The following is a 13,738-nucleotide window of genomic DNA, read 5'->3' as shown; positions in this document are numbered from 1 at the left end:
CTCGCAACAGTGGATGCTGCGCCCCACTGGATGTATCGTCAGATCCGGCAGTGCGGCAACCGAAATTGCGGCTTCGGCTTACTGCAGTTCGGGGCTGAGTGAGCGGTGGTGGCTGTCTGAGATGACGGTCAGCTGAACAGACAAAGGATCTGAAGTTATATGAAGGCGCGATGTGCCCGGTCGCATTGTCGTGTCCTGCTCTCCACCAAGCTTTCAGTCCCAGACAACGCCCGGATACGTGTACGAAAAACGAGGAGCTTGCCAGACGCGACGTCGATCAGTGAAGATAATTAGAAATTTTGGACATTTTGCTTCAAAATCTGCACTTAATCCAACTTTCTGCTGCGCGGTTGCTTAGATTCGCGCTGCCAATCTACACAAAGGACGCCTGACGTGGCTGTGTTCTGATCTGCGCAAGAAGCATATCGAACCCAAAGTAACACCGCGAGACTGACCATCAAACATCAATCGATACGACGCCTACCTCGAAGCCATGGATACCGGGAATGTATGTTGCGAAGTCGTGGTCTCACACGTCGACCCGTTTTGCGATTTTGATTCTTCAACCTCTGCTATCCCAACACCGAATGCTGCGCCTAAATTTTCGCCTTTCGTCGCACCATTTTCAACGCCAAACACAGACGAGGAAGAAAGCCCACTCTACACCGAGATCAACATACCACTCCCAGCCATCCCAACACCACCGAAGCAAGCCCAATCATCTCTGTCACCGCCACCGAAGTCGCGGTCGCGAGCAGTCTCGCTCTCGTCACTCTCGCCATTCCGCCGTAGAAGCTCGTCCATATTATCCTCGGGCAGCCCGAGCGAAGAGTGGCCGAGGATAAAGAAGGAGGTGAAGAACAAGGAGATCGCCGCGATGATGAATCCCAATCACCAGAGCAAACGAACGCACAGTGGAACAATTGATGCGCTAGCGGTTGTGCCTGCTGTTCTCGTGTTGAGTGCAGAGTTGTTCACTCCTAGCCAGGAGGACGGAGCGAGGAAAAGGGGCAGTGGTGTGGGCAGATGGGAAGATGGCATTCGATGAGAGTTACAAGGACAGAACATAGATCAGGATATAGTCATCCACGCGCAGACGAAGACACGCAAGCACAGGATGCTCACGAAAGCCGTCCATATAACACAAGGCTTACGATAGATCCACAATCTTGGAGTGGCCTACCACTGCCAACGTGGAAAGAGAACGCTGGGCTAGGGGTCAAACATGGTGTGAGGAAACCCTCGGAGTCCGTTAGATGGAAATTCACCAGTAAGCTTGGCAACACAGCCACGCAACATACAGCCCAGCCCGACAAGGTACTTCTGAGTCCCATCATGTGTTCTCATCTCCTGCTGCTATTTGTGACGACCTGTCGCGAAGGAAGCTAGCTGACTTGCGATGGCGCTAGCCTCTAGGAATTTGGTCTGAGATTGCAGCCACTTGGCGCACTCTTCCAGTTCAGGCGCCCATCGTAGCCCATTTTCAACACCGCAGAAGCTTTGCCTGATGTACCGCCTTGCGTGTCGCTGTGGACCTTCACGATTCTTCATTCTGTCATGCCCTAACGCTGTCCTCGTCGCTGCCCTACGTATGCCAATTGCTTTGATGCTCGACTCGCAGCTGCATTGCTGCACACTACTGTGACAACATGGACATGAAACCTATCGTCCAGTCGCGCGCCTCTAGCTACATGTCGTGGGTCGGCGTGCGGACGCAATCGACGCTGAAAAGATCGCCAGCCAACGTGAAAACCTTCTGGCTCGAAAGCCAACGTCAAGCTCGCAGCGACTTCCGTACCCGCGCGGGCAGTGGGTGCTTGTGGGTGCTGGTCTTTGTCTGGTTCTCCAGCCTCACCGCTGGGTTTGTGTTTCTGTGTGTCTTTTCGACTTGGACTAAAGAATACACGCTACCATCTGCCTGCCTGCCTGACGACTCGTTTAATCTCCAGCCTGGCAGTTATCAGTACTGGTCGAACTCGGGATTCTTCCAGATCACCCTGGGATTCGGACGCCTGACTTTTACGCAGGCAAAAGCTATAGATGTTATCTGGGACATGGTGAGTGACCAGATATAATCACATGAAAATGTACAGAGTCTGACGTTCACAGGCCATTGGCCGGGGAGGTCAGGGCCTTCTCGCGCTGCTATCGTGGCAGACGTTCGTGCAGCATGTAACGACGTCGATGGAGATACAGCCCGTCACCTTCAACACGTATCGCACTATATTCCTGCAAAACGAGTCTCTCATCTTGGCGATCCCACGCATCATTCGAGACTTCAGCAGACGTCGGGGCCTGCATTCCAGATCCGCCATGGTCTTCATCGTCCTGACGATGATGTTTGTCCTGATTTTTCCGACGCTCGGCAGTGCCATGACGGGTTACAGTGGTAATGTTGAAGCGTACGTGCCTGATTCGGCGGGCAACAACATTCTGTTCAGCAGTTTTCGGCCCCTTTACTATGTTATCCACGATGGGAGCCGGGTCAACTTGACCGACGACTACGAAGTACTTGCCGTTCAGGAAGCGGGTAAGCAGCACTCTGGAGCACCTCGACTGGCGCTGACGCTGTCGTGTTAGGAGATCCGGTCATTGAATCCACATCGGCCTGGGCTCAACGCACCAGATATGACTTGGGTGCAGACTGCAGCCCACTTGACTCTTACTACAGAGATAGATGTGTCTCGTATCAACGCATATACAACGTCTCGGCATGTAAGGCAACCGTATGTACTCAAGACAGTAGTCATCAAACTCATACACACACAGATGTGGGACTCTACCGCACTTCTCGAAACGCAACATCGACCTTCGCAGGCGTTGGCATCGGCTCTCCGCTCCTCAACATCACGTCCTACTATTCAGACTGGGAGCCAGACAGCTACTCGTTTTCGTGGATGCCACAGCTGAACCACTCCATGTGGCTCAATGCAAGCGGACCAGCGGTCGACCAGGCGTACACGCGCAGCTGGACAGCGTCAGGCGAGCACTTTGACATGTACAGCATTGCAGCCAACGGCGTCTGCCAAGCGACAAAGGTACCTACCTATCCGCCCACGACTCCTCATCCGCTGCACTGACTAACCAACTCCGTGTCCGCAGGATTATCAATGGGGCTTCTCCTACATCCAACTGATCATCACGATGCTCCTACTATGGCTCTGGACGCTAGGCACGACAGCGCTGCACGTGACATCAAAGTTGCGCCTGAAGCAGCGCGGCCGCGCATCAGTCGCAGGCGAGTACAAAGCCGTCTTCGAGCTCTCCGAGGCCATGCACGCGCAGCTCGCCGGCACCGACGACGCAGCCGACGTGCGCCAGCTCACCGAATCGACGCTGCGCCGCCGCATCGAAACAGACCTGCACGGCGGCGCCATCGCGTACGAAACCGCGCTGCTCCCCGACGAACGTGGCGACGAAGGCGAGGCGTGGACCCTCCGGGCGTGGGCGCGGCGGGAGGCGTGGTGGCTAGCCGCCCTCGCTGTATCAGTCTCGATTGACATACTCTGCATCCGGGCCTTTGTCCAGCTGCAGCGGGTCGACCTGTTCGTCTTCTTTGCGCTGCCGCTCGCGCTGGGGTTCGCCATGTACGTGGGCGCGACGCATGCGAGTCGGGGGATGGTGCTGGGGTGGGCGGTGCTGGCCGTGTGTGTTGTCCCTGCTGTTACGTTGGCGGTTGTGCTGCAGATGTTGTGGGGTGTGTAGGTGGTGTTATTTCACAACACTGGCTGTTACGATGGTGAATAGTAGTGAGTGATAACAATAAATGTAAAGTAGTATATAGTATATACACAATAGAATCAAGTAAAGATGGATCATAAATAATCTACGAAGTTAGGTTTAAATACGAATAAGCTGCTAACCATTCTCTTTTTTTTCTCAGTATAAAATAATCTGTCTTATATCTGTCAACATTTATGATACTATCTATTAGGATAGTGGATAATAGTAAGTACAAACAAGTAATCGATAAGCGGTACACCGCACACATGAAATAAATCCAAGTAAGGAGTAGTTAATAGTACAAGTATATATAAGCGAGTAAAATGACCCTTCTTGCATTTTAGGAAATATAGTCCTGTCTTATGTCTGTCTATGCACATACACACACACACGCATGCGTAAAGTGGAAATGGAAGATGATGTGAATGGAAAAAAAAGGTACTTGATAGATCCGCTCCACAGCGGGGTTTTTATAGACAAAAGGGCACTTTCACCAAATATGTAGGTGTGCGCGTGGGTGTGCCTGAGATTGCCTGTTTTGGAAGGGATGGAGAAATTCCAACCCAACGCTCTCTCTATGTGGGAGTCTTCTTCTATCGCCCGAAGGCGTCATATGCGTTTGGTACACGGAGCAAGATATTCACGAGGAAAGAGGGGGGAGGATGTGGCTGGCGCGAGTTCAGCGACTAGCTGTAGTCAAACAGCACGCTGATGCTCTCGCCGTGGTGGACACGTCGAATGGCCTGGGCGCCGTTAGTCAGGGGGTAGGAGATGGGTTTGGTAGCTATTGGCTTACCTCTGCAAAGACGTTGCCGACTTCCAGGACCTCCAACTTGTGGCAGCGCGACTTGTGCTCGGCTTGGTCGACCGTGTTTGTTACCACGACCTTGTCCAGGGCGCTGGCGTTGATGCGGTCGATGGCGTCTCCGCTCAGAATGCCGTGCGTGATCAGGGCAAAGACCTGCGAAGCGCCCTCCTTCTTCAGCAGCTTGGCGGCGCGGGTGATGGTGTTGGAGGTGTCGGCCAAGTCGTCGATGAGAATGGTGGTGCGGTCGGCGACGTCGCCGACCAGCATCATGGTGGCATTCTGCCTGTCGCTGATCTGGGTGGGACGGCGCTCTTTGTGGATGAGGGCAAAGGGCATGCCGAGGGCATCGGCGATGGCGGTGGCTCGCTTTGCGCCTCCGGCGTCGGGACTGACGATGACGGCTTGGTGGTAGTTGGGGATGTTGGCCTGGATGTACTTGCGGAGAAGGTGGCGGCCGTACAGGTTGTCGACGGGGATGTCGAAGAAGCCCTGGTACTGGGGGTCTGCTGCTGGGTCAGTGTCGTGTTGGTGGGCAGCGAGGCAGACGGCGACTCACCGTGCAGGTCCATGGTGATGACATGGTCGGCGCCGGCGCACGTCAGCAGGTCGGCGATCAGCGTGCCTGCCTGTGCCACCCACTGGCGGTATCCGACCTGGGGCTCAAAGGCCGGGGGCTTGGTGGTGGGCTTTGTGGCGACAGCGTCGGACCTTGTCAGGTCGAGCGTGTCGGAGCGGCGCAGGCCGTTTGTCTTGACGGGGCTCGGGGGGTTCGAGGGGTTCGAGGGCGGGTTGCGCTGGTCGTCGAGCTTCATGCGACTGAGCTGGTGGTGCAGGGTGGCGGTGCCGTGTGCGCTCAGGCCGGCGCTCTCGGGGTGGGCGGGGTGCGGTGTCTGGGGGCGCGACTCAAAGCTGTAGGTGCCGGTGCGCGAGCGCGAGGCGGGGATCTTGGCGAGAGGAGCGCCCGTCTTGTTGTAGGGAATGTCCGACTGGCGCGAGTAGGGGAAGAGCGGCAGGACGGCGGTGATGCGCTTGGCCGAGGCCGTCTGGCAGGCCGAGATGGTGATGAGGAGTCTGCACGGCGGTCAGGTCTTGTACGCGACGAGCGGCGAGGAGCGAGCAGCAGGAGGCAGGTGGCAGGTGGCAGGAGGCATGAGGCAGGTGGCAGGAGGCAGGCGGCAGGAGGCAGGAGGCAGGAGGCAGGAGGCAGGCGGCAGGAGGCAGGAGGCAGGAGGCAGGCGGCAGGAGGCAGGAGGCAGGAGGCAGGCGGCAGGAGGCAGGAGGCAGGAGGCAGGAGGCAAGCAACAGGTGGCAAGCAACAGGCAAAGGCACGGCGTGGAAGAGCCTACTCCATCAGATGGTCGTTCACTGCGGCCAGCACGGTTAGCTTTGGCTTCCGCTTTTCCCACTTGCACCAGGACGTTCACGTTCAGCTTCAGCTGCTGCACTGCTGCACGGATGCACGGATGCACGCTGCACTGCTCCATGCTGCACGGATGCTGCTCCAGGCTGCACTAGGCATGCTGCACTGGTGAGGGAAATGCACGCTGCTGGGTTGCGTACCTGGACCGCCTCCCGACTGGATGATGAAGACATCCTTCCCGCGCACGCTCTCTTCAATCTCGACGCGTGTCTCGCCCACCTTGAACTTGCCAAGGAGCACCTTTGCGGGCGGGATGCCGAGGTGGTTGCAGATGGTCCTGGCCCCTCGTTAGCACGCCGGCCTCTCTTGCTCTCCTCTCCTCTCTTCTCTCGAGGCCAACGACGGCGCATACTCGGTCAGCTGCGGGTGCGAGCTCCCGCCGAGCACGACAATATTGCGCACCATGACGCCGGTGAGGGTGGGTGCAGAGGTGCAGAGGTGCAGAGGTGCAGTGGTGCAGTGGTGCAGTGGTGCAGTGGTGCAGTGGTGCAGAGTCGCTCGTTCACACTTGGCACTGACTTCGCAAAGGGCAGCCTTCGAGCACGTCCAAGGGCGGTCGCGGGGGAAGAGCGGGTCGACGGTCGACGGTCAAGCGTAGGGCCTAGTCGCCGGGCGTGGGCGCTGGAGAGGCAGAGTTCAGGAATTCGGTAGCAGGGACAGCATGGTGAACAATGGATCAAACGTTGCGCACGCTCGCCGACGAAACTTTTTCAAGCCCGCGGCCTGCTCGGCAAACCAACCCAATCCACGCACCGCCACCGCTTCCAGCAACCCAGACGCAGGGCTACGCAACGGCAGGGTTAAGCTTCCAAGCACGAAATCGCTGCCTGCAGCGTCAGCACCCAATCCAGACGCCAGCCCCAACACACTGCAGTCATGCATCCATGCATTCGTGCATTCGTGCATTCATGCATTCCTCCTCCGTCTTGCACGCTCATCTGCAGTGCCCGCTGCCAGGGTCCAATGTGCACCTACCCAAGGGTCGACTAGTCACGTGCAACGCCCCGCGCGAACGACTTGACACAAACCTCTACTTCAACCATTCTCTACATTACCAAAATAAATAAAATCGCTACCAAGTCTAAACTATCTACCAGAATTCTCTCATCATCCCAGGTCCCGCCCAGCATCGAGCTTTCCAAGGAACAGCACCCGTGACTACTCACCTCTACTGCGGCGCTCCCATGCTCTGCAGCCGCGCCAGCTCAAAGTACACCCCCCGCCGCGACACGAGCTCGTCGTGTCGCCCCTTCTCCACAATCTTGCCCGCGTCGAACACATAAATCACATCGGCGTGCTGGATCGTGCTGAGACGATGCGCAATAGCAATCGTGGTACGTCCCTGCGCCGCCGCATCCAGAGCGTCCTGCACCACACGCTCCGACGTCGAGTCGAGTGCTGATGTGGCTTCGTCGAGGAGTCTGTCGCCTCGGTTAGCCCATCTCCTTGCTTACCACATAGTTCGGTGCAGTGCGAGTACTTACAGAACTTTGGGATCGCGGAGCAGCGCCCTCGCAATCGCGAGGCGTTGTCTCTGCCCGCCGGAGAGAAGCGCGCCTTTGGCTCCGACCAGAGTGGAGAAGCCGTCCGGCAGACTCATGATGAACTCGTAAATGTTCGCGTCCTTGCAAGCCTGCACAACAGCTTCCTCGCTTATATCCTCCTTATCGGCCAAGATGTTCTCGCGGATCGTACCGGTATACAGCGTGGTTTCCTGGCTCACAATCGCCAGCTGAGCGCGGTACTCCTGCAGGTTGTACTCCTGCAGGTCAACGCCGTCAACCAAGACAGACCCCGTGGTGGGGTCGTAGAAGCGTTCGAGCAGCTGCATCACCGTCGACTTGCCACTGCCACTCGCACCAACAAGCGCAATGAACTGCCCTGGCTCGGCAGTGAGGTCAATCCCACGAAGAACACGGTGGTCTGGCCGTCCTGGGTACGTGAAGCGCACGCCCTGGAGCTCGACGCGGCCACTGAGACGTTCAATCTTCCTGCCCTCGGGAGACCAGTGGTCGATCTTGGGCATGCGGTTGAGGAACGATTTGAGTAGCTTGGCTGCGTCACGCGCCTCACCCATGTCTGGTGCAAACGAGAAGATTGCGCCGGCCGATTGCGCACCGTTGATGATGGCCGAGTACACAATGAAGAACTGCAAGACAGTGTACTCCCCTGCCAGCAGAAGACGACCGCCGTACCAGAAGACCAGAGCAAAAATCAGCATGGACAGTCCCTGCGAAGTGGCGTACAGTGATGCCGAGATGTTGTTGAAGACCACATTACCAGCAGCCTGGTTGCCGAGCTTCTCGTGATACTCGCGCAGAAGGTGATGCTCGAGCGACAGCGAGGCGACGGTGCGGATAGACGAGGCGGCCTCGCAGGCGAACGAAGCAGCCTCGGAGGTTTCCTTGTTTCGCTTCTCCATGCGAATGAGAGCGTAGAACCTGAAATATCCACAGGCCAGCAAGAGCGGGATGGTAGCCGTGCATACAAGCGCCAGCTTCCACCCAAAAGAGCAGCCGACGATAATGGCCACAAATATCGATGCGGCTGAGCTGACAATCGTACCGAGCGTGGCCCCACTAAGACCAGCGAGACGGTTGGCCTCCGATGAGAGGAAACTAGCCAGAGCACCCGACGTCACCGTCTCGCCATCAAAAAACTCCATGTCCTGGCGAAGCATAGCTGCGAACGCGCGCTGCCGCACGTTACCGATAAGGCGGGCAGAACCCTTGGACAGCGTCATACCCTGTGCCCAGTAGAACGAACCAATGACCAAACCCAGCATGAAGAACATCCAGCACCAGAAGTTGATATTGTTACCTCCCAGCGATGTTCCTGGCGACAGGAGCGAGTTGATCGAGTTACCGAGGAAGATGGCCTGGATCGCTGGGTTGCATCCGGCAAGGAAACTGAAAATCAGTCCAAAGGCCATGGTCTGGTGTTCGCCCCTGTTCATCTCCCACGCAAACTTGACCAATGCCCAGGTGCCGTACAGATCCTCCTTTTCATCCTTCGTCGCGACGATGGAGGGAGCAGATGTCACCGTGCGCATCAATGCATGCTTCTCTCCTTCGATTTCTGCGACCTTCTCGTTCTCGATATCTTCTGTACCAGACAGGCGGCTGCCAGTCTGTTCCTTCTGAGTAAGCTCCTGCGCCTGCACGAGACTTGCGTAGACACCTTTAGCACGGATCAGGCTTTCGTGTGTGCCAGTCTCTACAATCTCGCCCTTTGCCATGACGACAATGTTATCAGCCTTCTTGATGGTGGAGAGACGATGAGCAATGACGATAGTGGTGCGGCCCTTTGCGGCACGGTCAAGCGCATCTTGCACAAGGCTCTCAGACTTGGTGTCCAGGGCTGCAGTGGCTTCGTCAAGCAGCAAGATCTTAGGGTCCGACACAATAGCGCGGGCAATGGCGATACGCTGCTTCTGACCACCACTCAAGAGGTTACCCCGCTCTCCAACCTTTGTCTGATATCCCTCCGGTAGGCTGGTAATGAAGTCGTGTGCGTTAGCAATCCTGGCCGCGTTCTCGATGAGTTCCTTCTTCTTTGCCTCCGATGCATCAGCATAGTCGGTGTTGACCAGTCCATGCACAATACTCTCGTATACAGTAGTGCTGAAGAGAACCGGCTCTTGACTGACAATGGCCATGTGTTGTCGCAGCCACCTCAGGTTTAACGTGCTGATGTCTTTGCCGTCCAGGAAGATCTGGCCCTCCATGGGGAGATAGAACCGCTCCAGAAGACCAACGATGGTTGACTTTCCTGATCCAGACGCTCCCACTAGCGCTACCATCTGCCCAGTCCGAACTGTGAGGTTGAAATTTTGAAGCACGACCGTGTCCGGGCGAGACGGGTAAATGTGCTTAAGATCCCTGAACTCAAGATTGCCGATGAAGTCCTCTGGGATCTCGCCTGCTTCCGTCTCGGGATCGATGGGCGATTTGCGCTCGATGGTGTTGAAGACCTTCGTAGCTGCTGCAGTAGCTCCGCCGAAAGCTTGGAGATGCGGAAGGTTGGAGCCAATGGAGAAACCTGCAATCATCGTTGACATGACGACTGTCAGGATGTTCGCGACACCCAACTCGCCATTGTCGAGGAACCTCTTTCCCTGCCAGAATGCCAGTGCGTACTGCAGATTTAGTACGCACATCATTCCGGCAATCATCATTGACAGCCAGAACTTGGCTTTGAAGTCGTACCCAGTTGCCTTGTCCAGAAAGATCTTGTACTTCTCTTGAAGACGCCTCTGAGTGCCGTACGCTGCTACGTTGCGAGCAGAGGCTAGGACCTCTTCAGCTAGAGACGCTGCGATAGCGTTCTCATCGATTGCGAGTGTCTGGTTCTTCTTCATCAACGTGCCGTTAACGCCCATCATGAGCACAAGGGCGACCGTAGCGGACAGCATGATCAGAGATAGCTTCCAGGACCGGATGAAGCCAATGATGACGGCAGAGACGAACGTGGAGACGCCAGCAACGAAAAGACCAATCTTCTGACCAATGCCGTCTTGGACCAGGTTCATGTCGGAGCTGATACGGGTGGTAACCTCTCCAGATCCAAGGAAGTCGAAAAAGGCAATGTTCTGCCTGAAGATGGCGCGAAGGTAGAGCTCGCGAATCTGCTTGGTGATCTGCTCTCCCGTGTAAGAGAATCCAATGATACTGATGTATGTTGCGACGAAAGAACCGATGGCTGTCCAAGTGTCAGTGAGTAGAAGGTAAAAGGTCAACGAGTACCCACCCAGGTAGACAAAGTACAAGGTGAACTGATTTGTCTGGCTTTTGAAGTGTTCAGCTGCAACAGCATCCACAGAGAGGCTTGTGAAGCTGCCGGCGAAATTACCATATATAAGCTGCGAGCTGTCAGTTTGTGAAGTTGAGTTTGAAGCTGACAGAAGCATTTCGCCTTGTCGGCATTCAGTCGGTCTTGACGGTGTCTACGTACTGTCATCAAGGGCATCACAGCTCCAGCTGCAATAGAGGCGATGAGCGACACGATCATAATCAATGTGTGCTTTTTGTTCGCATACCGAAACAATGCGAAGTATCCAACGCTGAGTTTCGGGGCATCGATTTGTGTGTCGATGATTTGTTTGTCGTGCTCACTTAGACCAGAGGTGAGCGTCTTCGCCCCTTCCTCAGACGGCGCATCGAGCTTCTCATCCAGTCCTTGGCCGGGCGGCAGATCTGCGTCCAACATCGCAACATTTGCGGCAGCGCGCTCTTGGGGGACGGCCATGTTGTCGTAACGGCTCCTCGAGATTGGCCTGTCGATGTTCCTCGAGAGAACGTCGCGAGGTTGTCTTTCACCCTGCGAGATTTCGACCTCGGCGCCACTAGCCGGACGCACAGCCCTGCAGTCGGGGTCGGGTTGACGATGGACCCGCGTCACTAGCCCACAGCAGGTCAAGGGGCGACGCCAATCGGCTCTGGTGTCTCCTCGAACGCGGCTTGGTTTAGTATGTACCTGCTATAGTCTCTGGCGAAAGTAGAGTCTCTATGGCCAGTGCAATGTGGAGGAAAAGCAGAGGCTTAGCAAGTCCAACTTCCGAGGTTTTCTTAGCTTTACACCAATTGGTGGACACATTCTCTCTTTGTCATCTGCAACAGCATCTGTGCGCACTTGTTATAACTTTAATATGTGTTTCTGCACAAGACCAACCGCACTGGCCATAGGATCCTACTTTCGCCGGAGACTACAGTAGTCAATCCTGCCAGTAGTTACATGCTTTTATTAAAGATCGAGCAAAACTTTGTTTACTAGATTGGGTTCCGCTGGATACGCAAATACGGGATTAGACGAATGTGTTTGTGAAGAAAAGGAGGATTATAGACACTTCCGTCCGTGGTGGTGCGTACTCGATACGTACGTGGCCTTCTAGGAGAGAAGAGGAGCAAGGTGAAAACACGTTGACCACGAAGAGACTCCAATGACTTGCAGTGACCGTTTAGAAGCTTAGAAGTCTACTCGTTTACTCGATTACTCGTTTACTCGTTTACTCGTTTACTCGTTTACTCGTTTACTCGTTTACTCGTTTACTCGTTTACTCGTTTACTCGTTTACTCGTTTACTCGTTTACTCGTTTACTCGTTTACTCGTTTACTCGATTACTCGATTACTAGTTTACTCGTTTGCTCATTTAGAACTGCAAATGTGGTGAAAAGAGGTGTTGGAAAGTAAACCCTTTGAACCAGAAGGGCGCCGCGTGAATCTCGCATGTCATCAGGACTGGGGAAGTTGGTCCGTACGCCACTGCACTGCAACGATGGCTTTCCAAATTCAGACTTGGCGTGCATTTCTCGGGCAGTCAGCGGGCAGAACGAGTACGCGTGCGATTCGTCGGAGCCGGAGTGTGAATAAGTACCGATGCCTCGACAGCATCTTACGCGTCCATACATTACAATGATGCATGCCGCCCTCTTGACAGTTCCAACATCCATGACAATGCGAAGGCAGGACCGCATTCAGTTCGCCTCCAGCATACCAAAAGCGATGTGTCACTTCGTATGACATGTTTCACAACATGCTACCCTGGAGCCGACACCCAGGTTCAGGACCGGTGCACAGCATCAGGCAGCAACGTTTCGTAACCCCAGGCACACGCATTACCACAATCCTACTATGGTATCCGGCGAAAGTAGAGTCCCATGGCCAGTGCAATGTGGAGGAAATGCAGAGACTTGGCAAGTCCGACTCCCGAGGTTTCTTGGCTTTCCACCAATTAGCGGACATCTTTTACCTTTGTCATCTGCAAGAGCGTCTGTGCGCGTTCCTTAAAAACATCAATAGGCGTTTCTGCACAAGACCCACCGCACTGTCTATGGGACTGTACTTTCGCCCGATACCATAGTACTATGGTCTCCGGCAAAAGTAGAGTCCCATGGCCAGTGCAGACAGGGATTCGACAAGGGTTTCTGGAAGCCTCTACCGAAATTAAGAACATGTCCCACACCAATAAGCAGGCTACCTTTGTCTTAGTAAGATAGAAATCGTCCATGCACATCTGTAATTAACAGTTCCGTATACTAGCCTACGCACTGGCCATGGGACTCTACTTTTGCCGGAGACCATAGTAAGCTTGATTCGAAGCTTAGTGCGGCGACATGAAGCTTCATCGGTGTTTTACGTCAAGCACATGACACGTTCGCTGTTGCCTCAGACTAATGGTCTTTCCTTCTCCCCGACCGGGCCGACCCCTTCTTTTCCAGCTGCCCAAGTCGTTCCTTGTCGTTCAATTTTGGCCTACTGTCGATGGCTTTTGCATGTGATTTTGTTTGGTTAGAAAGCGTTTGTTTGAGCACTTAAGATCGGCAGAAGGTCTTTTCCAATCATCTGGGGGTACGCTAGCTGTGAAGAGCTTAAGTATTGTTTACTTCTGTATTCTCCGCTGAATGCATCGCACATCGTCCAAGGCCTTCGACCAGGCTATCTCCAATACCATTCCTGTTGACATAGTACCCCGTGACGGTAAATTTTAAGACAGCCCAGTAGCGTCAGCCGCAACGTTGACTGACATCAAGCTTGATCTAGTGAAAGTATGAAGGTCGTGGGCACGTATATAGCTCTCTAATGACATACAATGGAACAAGCTCGAGAAGACGTTCTAGTCTACACATTACTCATGGCCTCTTTCTTGATTGCAGTTCTTTCGTTCAAGTTCCTTTATCACACGGACAGTCAATGGTATAGATTTGTAGAATCCTGTCGCGTAACTCCCCAAACTCCTTGCTTAAGCATTTCAACCCTATATCCTCATGTCGCTCCGTACTCTTCATGGT

The 13,738-nt window shown here is 54.7% G+C and overlaps 4 protein-coding genes across 4 annotated transcripts, besides 10 other annotated features; 2 read left to right on the top strand and 2 right to left on the bottom strand.

Moving 5' to 3' along the window:
* Positions 1-493: 493 nt before the first annotated feature.
* Positions 494-1,048, top strand: EKO05_0010307 (uncharacterized protein; the record flags this gene model as incomplete). The annotated part of the gene is made up of 1 exon (XM_038947125.1): positions 494-1,048. The coding sequence occupies one exon, from the start codon at positions 494-496 to the stop codon at positions 1,046-1,048; it is 555 nt and encodes a 184-aa protein (XP_038794367.1).
* Positions 1,049-1,649: 601 nt separating this feature from the next.
* EKO05_0010306 (uncharacterized protein) lies at positions 1,650-3,705 on the top strand (the record flags this gene model as incomplete). The annotated part of the gene is made up of 5 exons (XM_038943167.1): positions 1,650-2,057; positions 2,110-2,530; positions 2,581-2,715; positions 2,770-3,038; positions 3,103-3,705. 5 exons carry the CDS (start codon positions 1,650-1,652, stop codon positions 3,703-3,705), a joined length of 1,836 nt encoding a protein of 611 aa, XP_038794368.1.
* Positions 3,706-3,743: 38 nt separating this feature from the next.
* Positions 3,744-3,790: a tandem repeat.
* A 619-nt stretch (positions 3,791-4,409) lies between these two features.
* EKO05_0010305 (Ribose-phosphate diphosphokinase) lies at positions 4,410-6,356 on the bottom strand (the record flags this gene model as incomplete). Its single annotated transcript, XM_059637725.1, has 6 exons — positions 4,410-4,466; positions 4,520-5,034; positions 5,088-5,602; positions 5,878-5,896; positions 6,092-6,228; positions 6,304-6,356. 6 exons carry the CDS (start codon positions 6,354-6,356, stop codon positions 4,410-4,412), a joined length of 1,296 nt encoding a protein of 431 aa, XP_059493708.1.
* Positions 5,651-5,828: a tandem repeat.
* Positions 5,968-6,022: a tandem repeat.
* Positions 6,357-6,372: 16 nt separating the features above from the next.
* Positions 6,373-6,443: a tandem repeat.
* Positions 6,444-6,820: 377 nt separating this feature from the next.
* Positions 6,821-6,867: a tandem repeat.
* A 252-nt stretch (positions 6,868-7,119) lies between these two features.
* On the bottom strand, positions 7,120-11,198 carry EKO05_0010304 (ABC-type xenobiotic transporter; the record flags this gene model as incomplete). Its single annotated transcript, XM_038943023.1, has 4 exons — positions 7,120-7,372; positions 7,436-10,652; positions 10,701-10,812; positions 10,905-11,198. 4 exons carry the CDS (start codon positions 11,196-11,198, stop codon positions 7,120-7,122), a joined length of 3,876 nt encoding a protein of 1,291 aa, XP_038794370.1.
* A 231-nt stretch (positions 11,199-11,429) lies between these two features.
* Positions 11,430-11,663: a dispersed repeat.
* Positions 11,662-11,706: a repeat region (potential rRNA).
* Positions 11,707-11,924: 218 nt separating this feature from the next.
* Positions 11,925-12,093: a tandem repeat.
* A 486-nt stretch (positions 12,094-12,579) lies between these two features.
* Positions 12,580-12,812: a dispersed repeat.
* Positions 12,813-13,035: a dispersed repeat.
* Positions 13,036-13,738: the final 703 nt, after the last annotated feature.

The sequence above is a fragment of the Ascochyta rabiei genome, chromosome 19 (assembly GCF_004011695.2).
Source record: "Ascochyta rabiei chromosome 19, complete sequence".
Classification (NCBI taxonomy): Eukaryota; Fungi; Ascomycota; class Dothideomycetes; order Pleosporales; family Didymellaceae; genus Ascochyta; species Ascochyta rabiei.
Note: the sequence above shows the minus strand (reverse complement) of the source record. Positions and strands in the feature narration are given on the sequence as shown.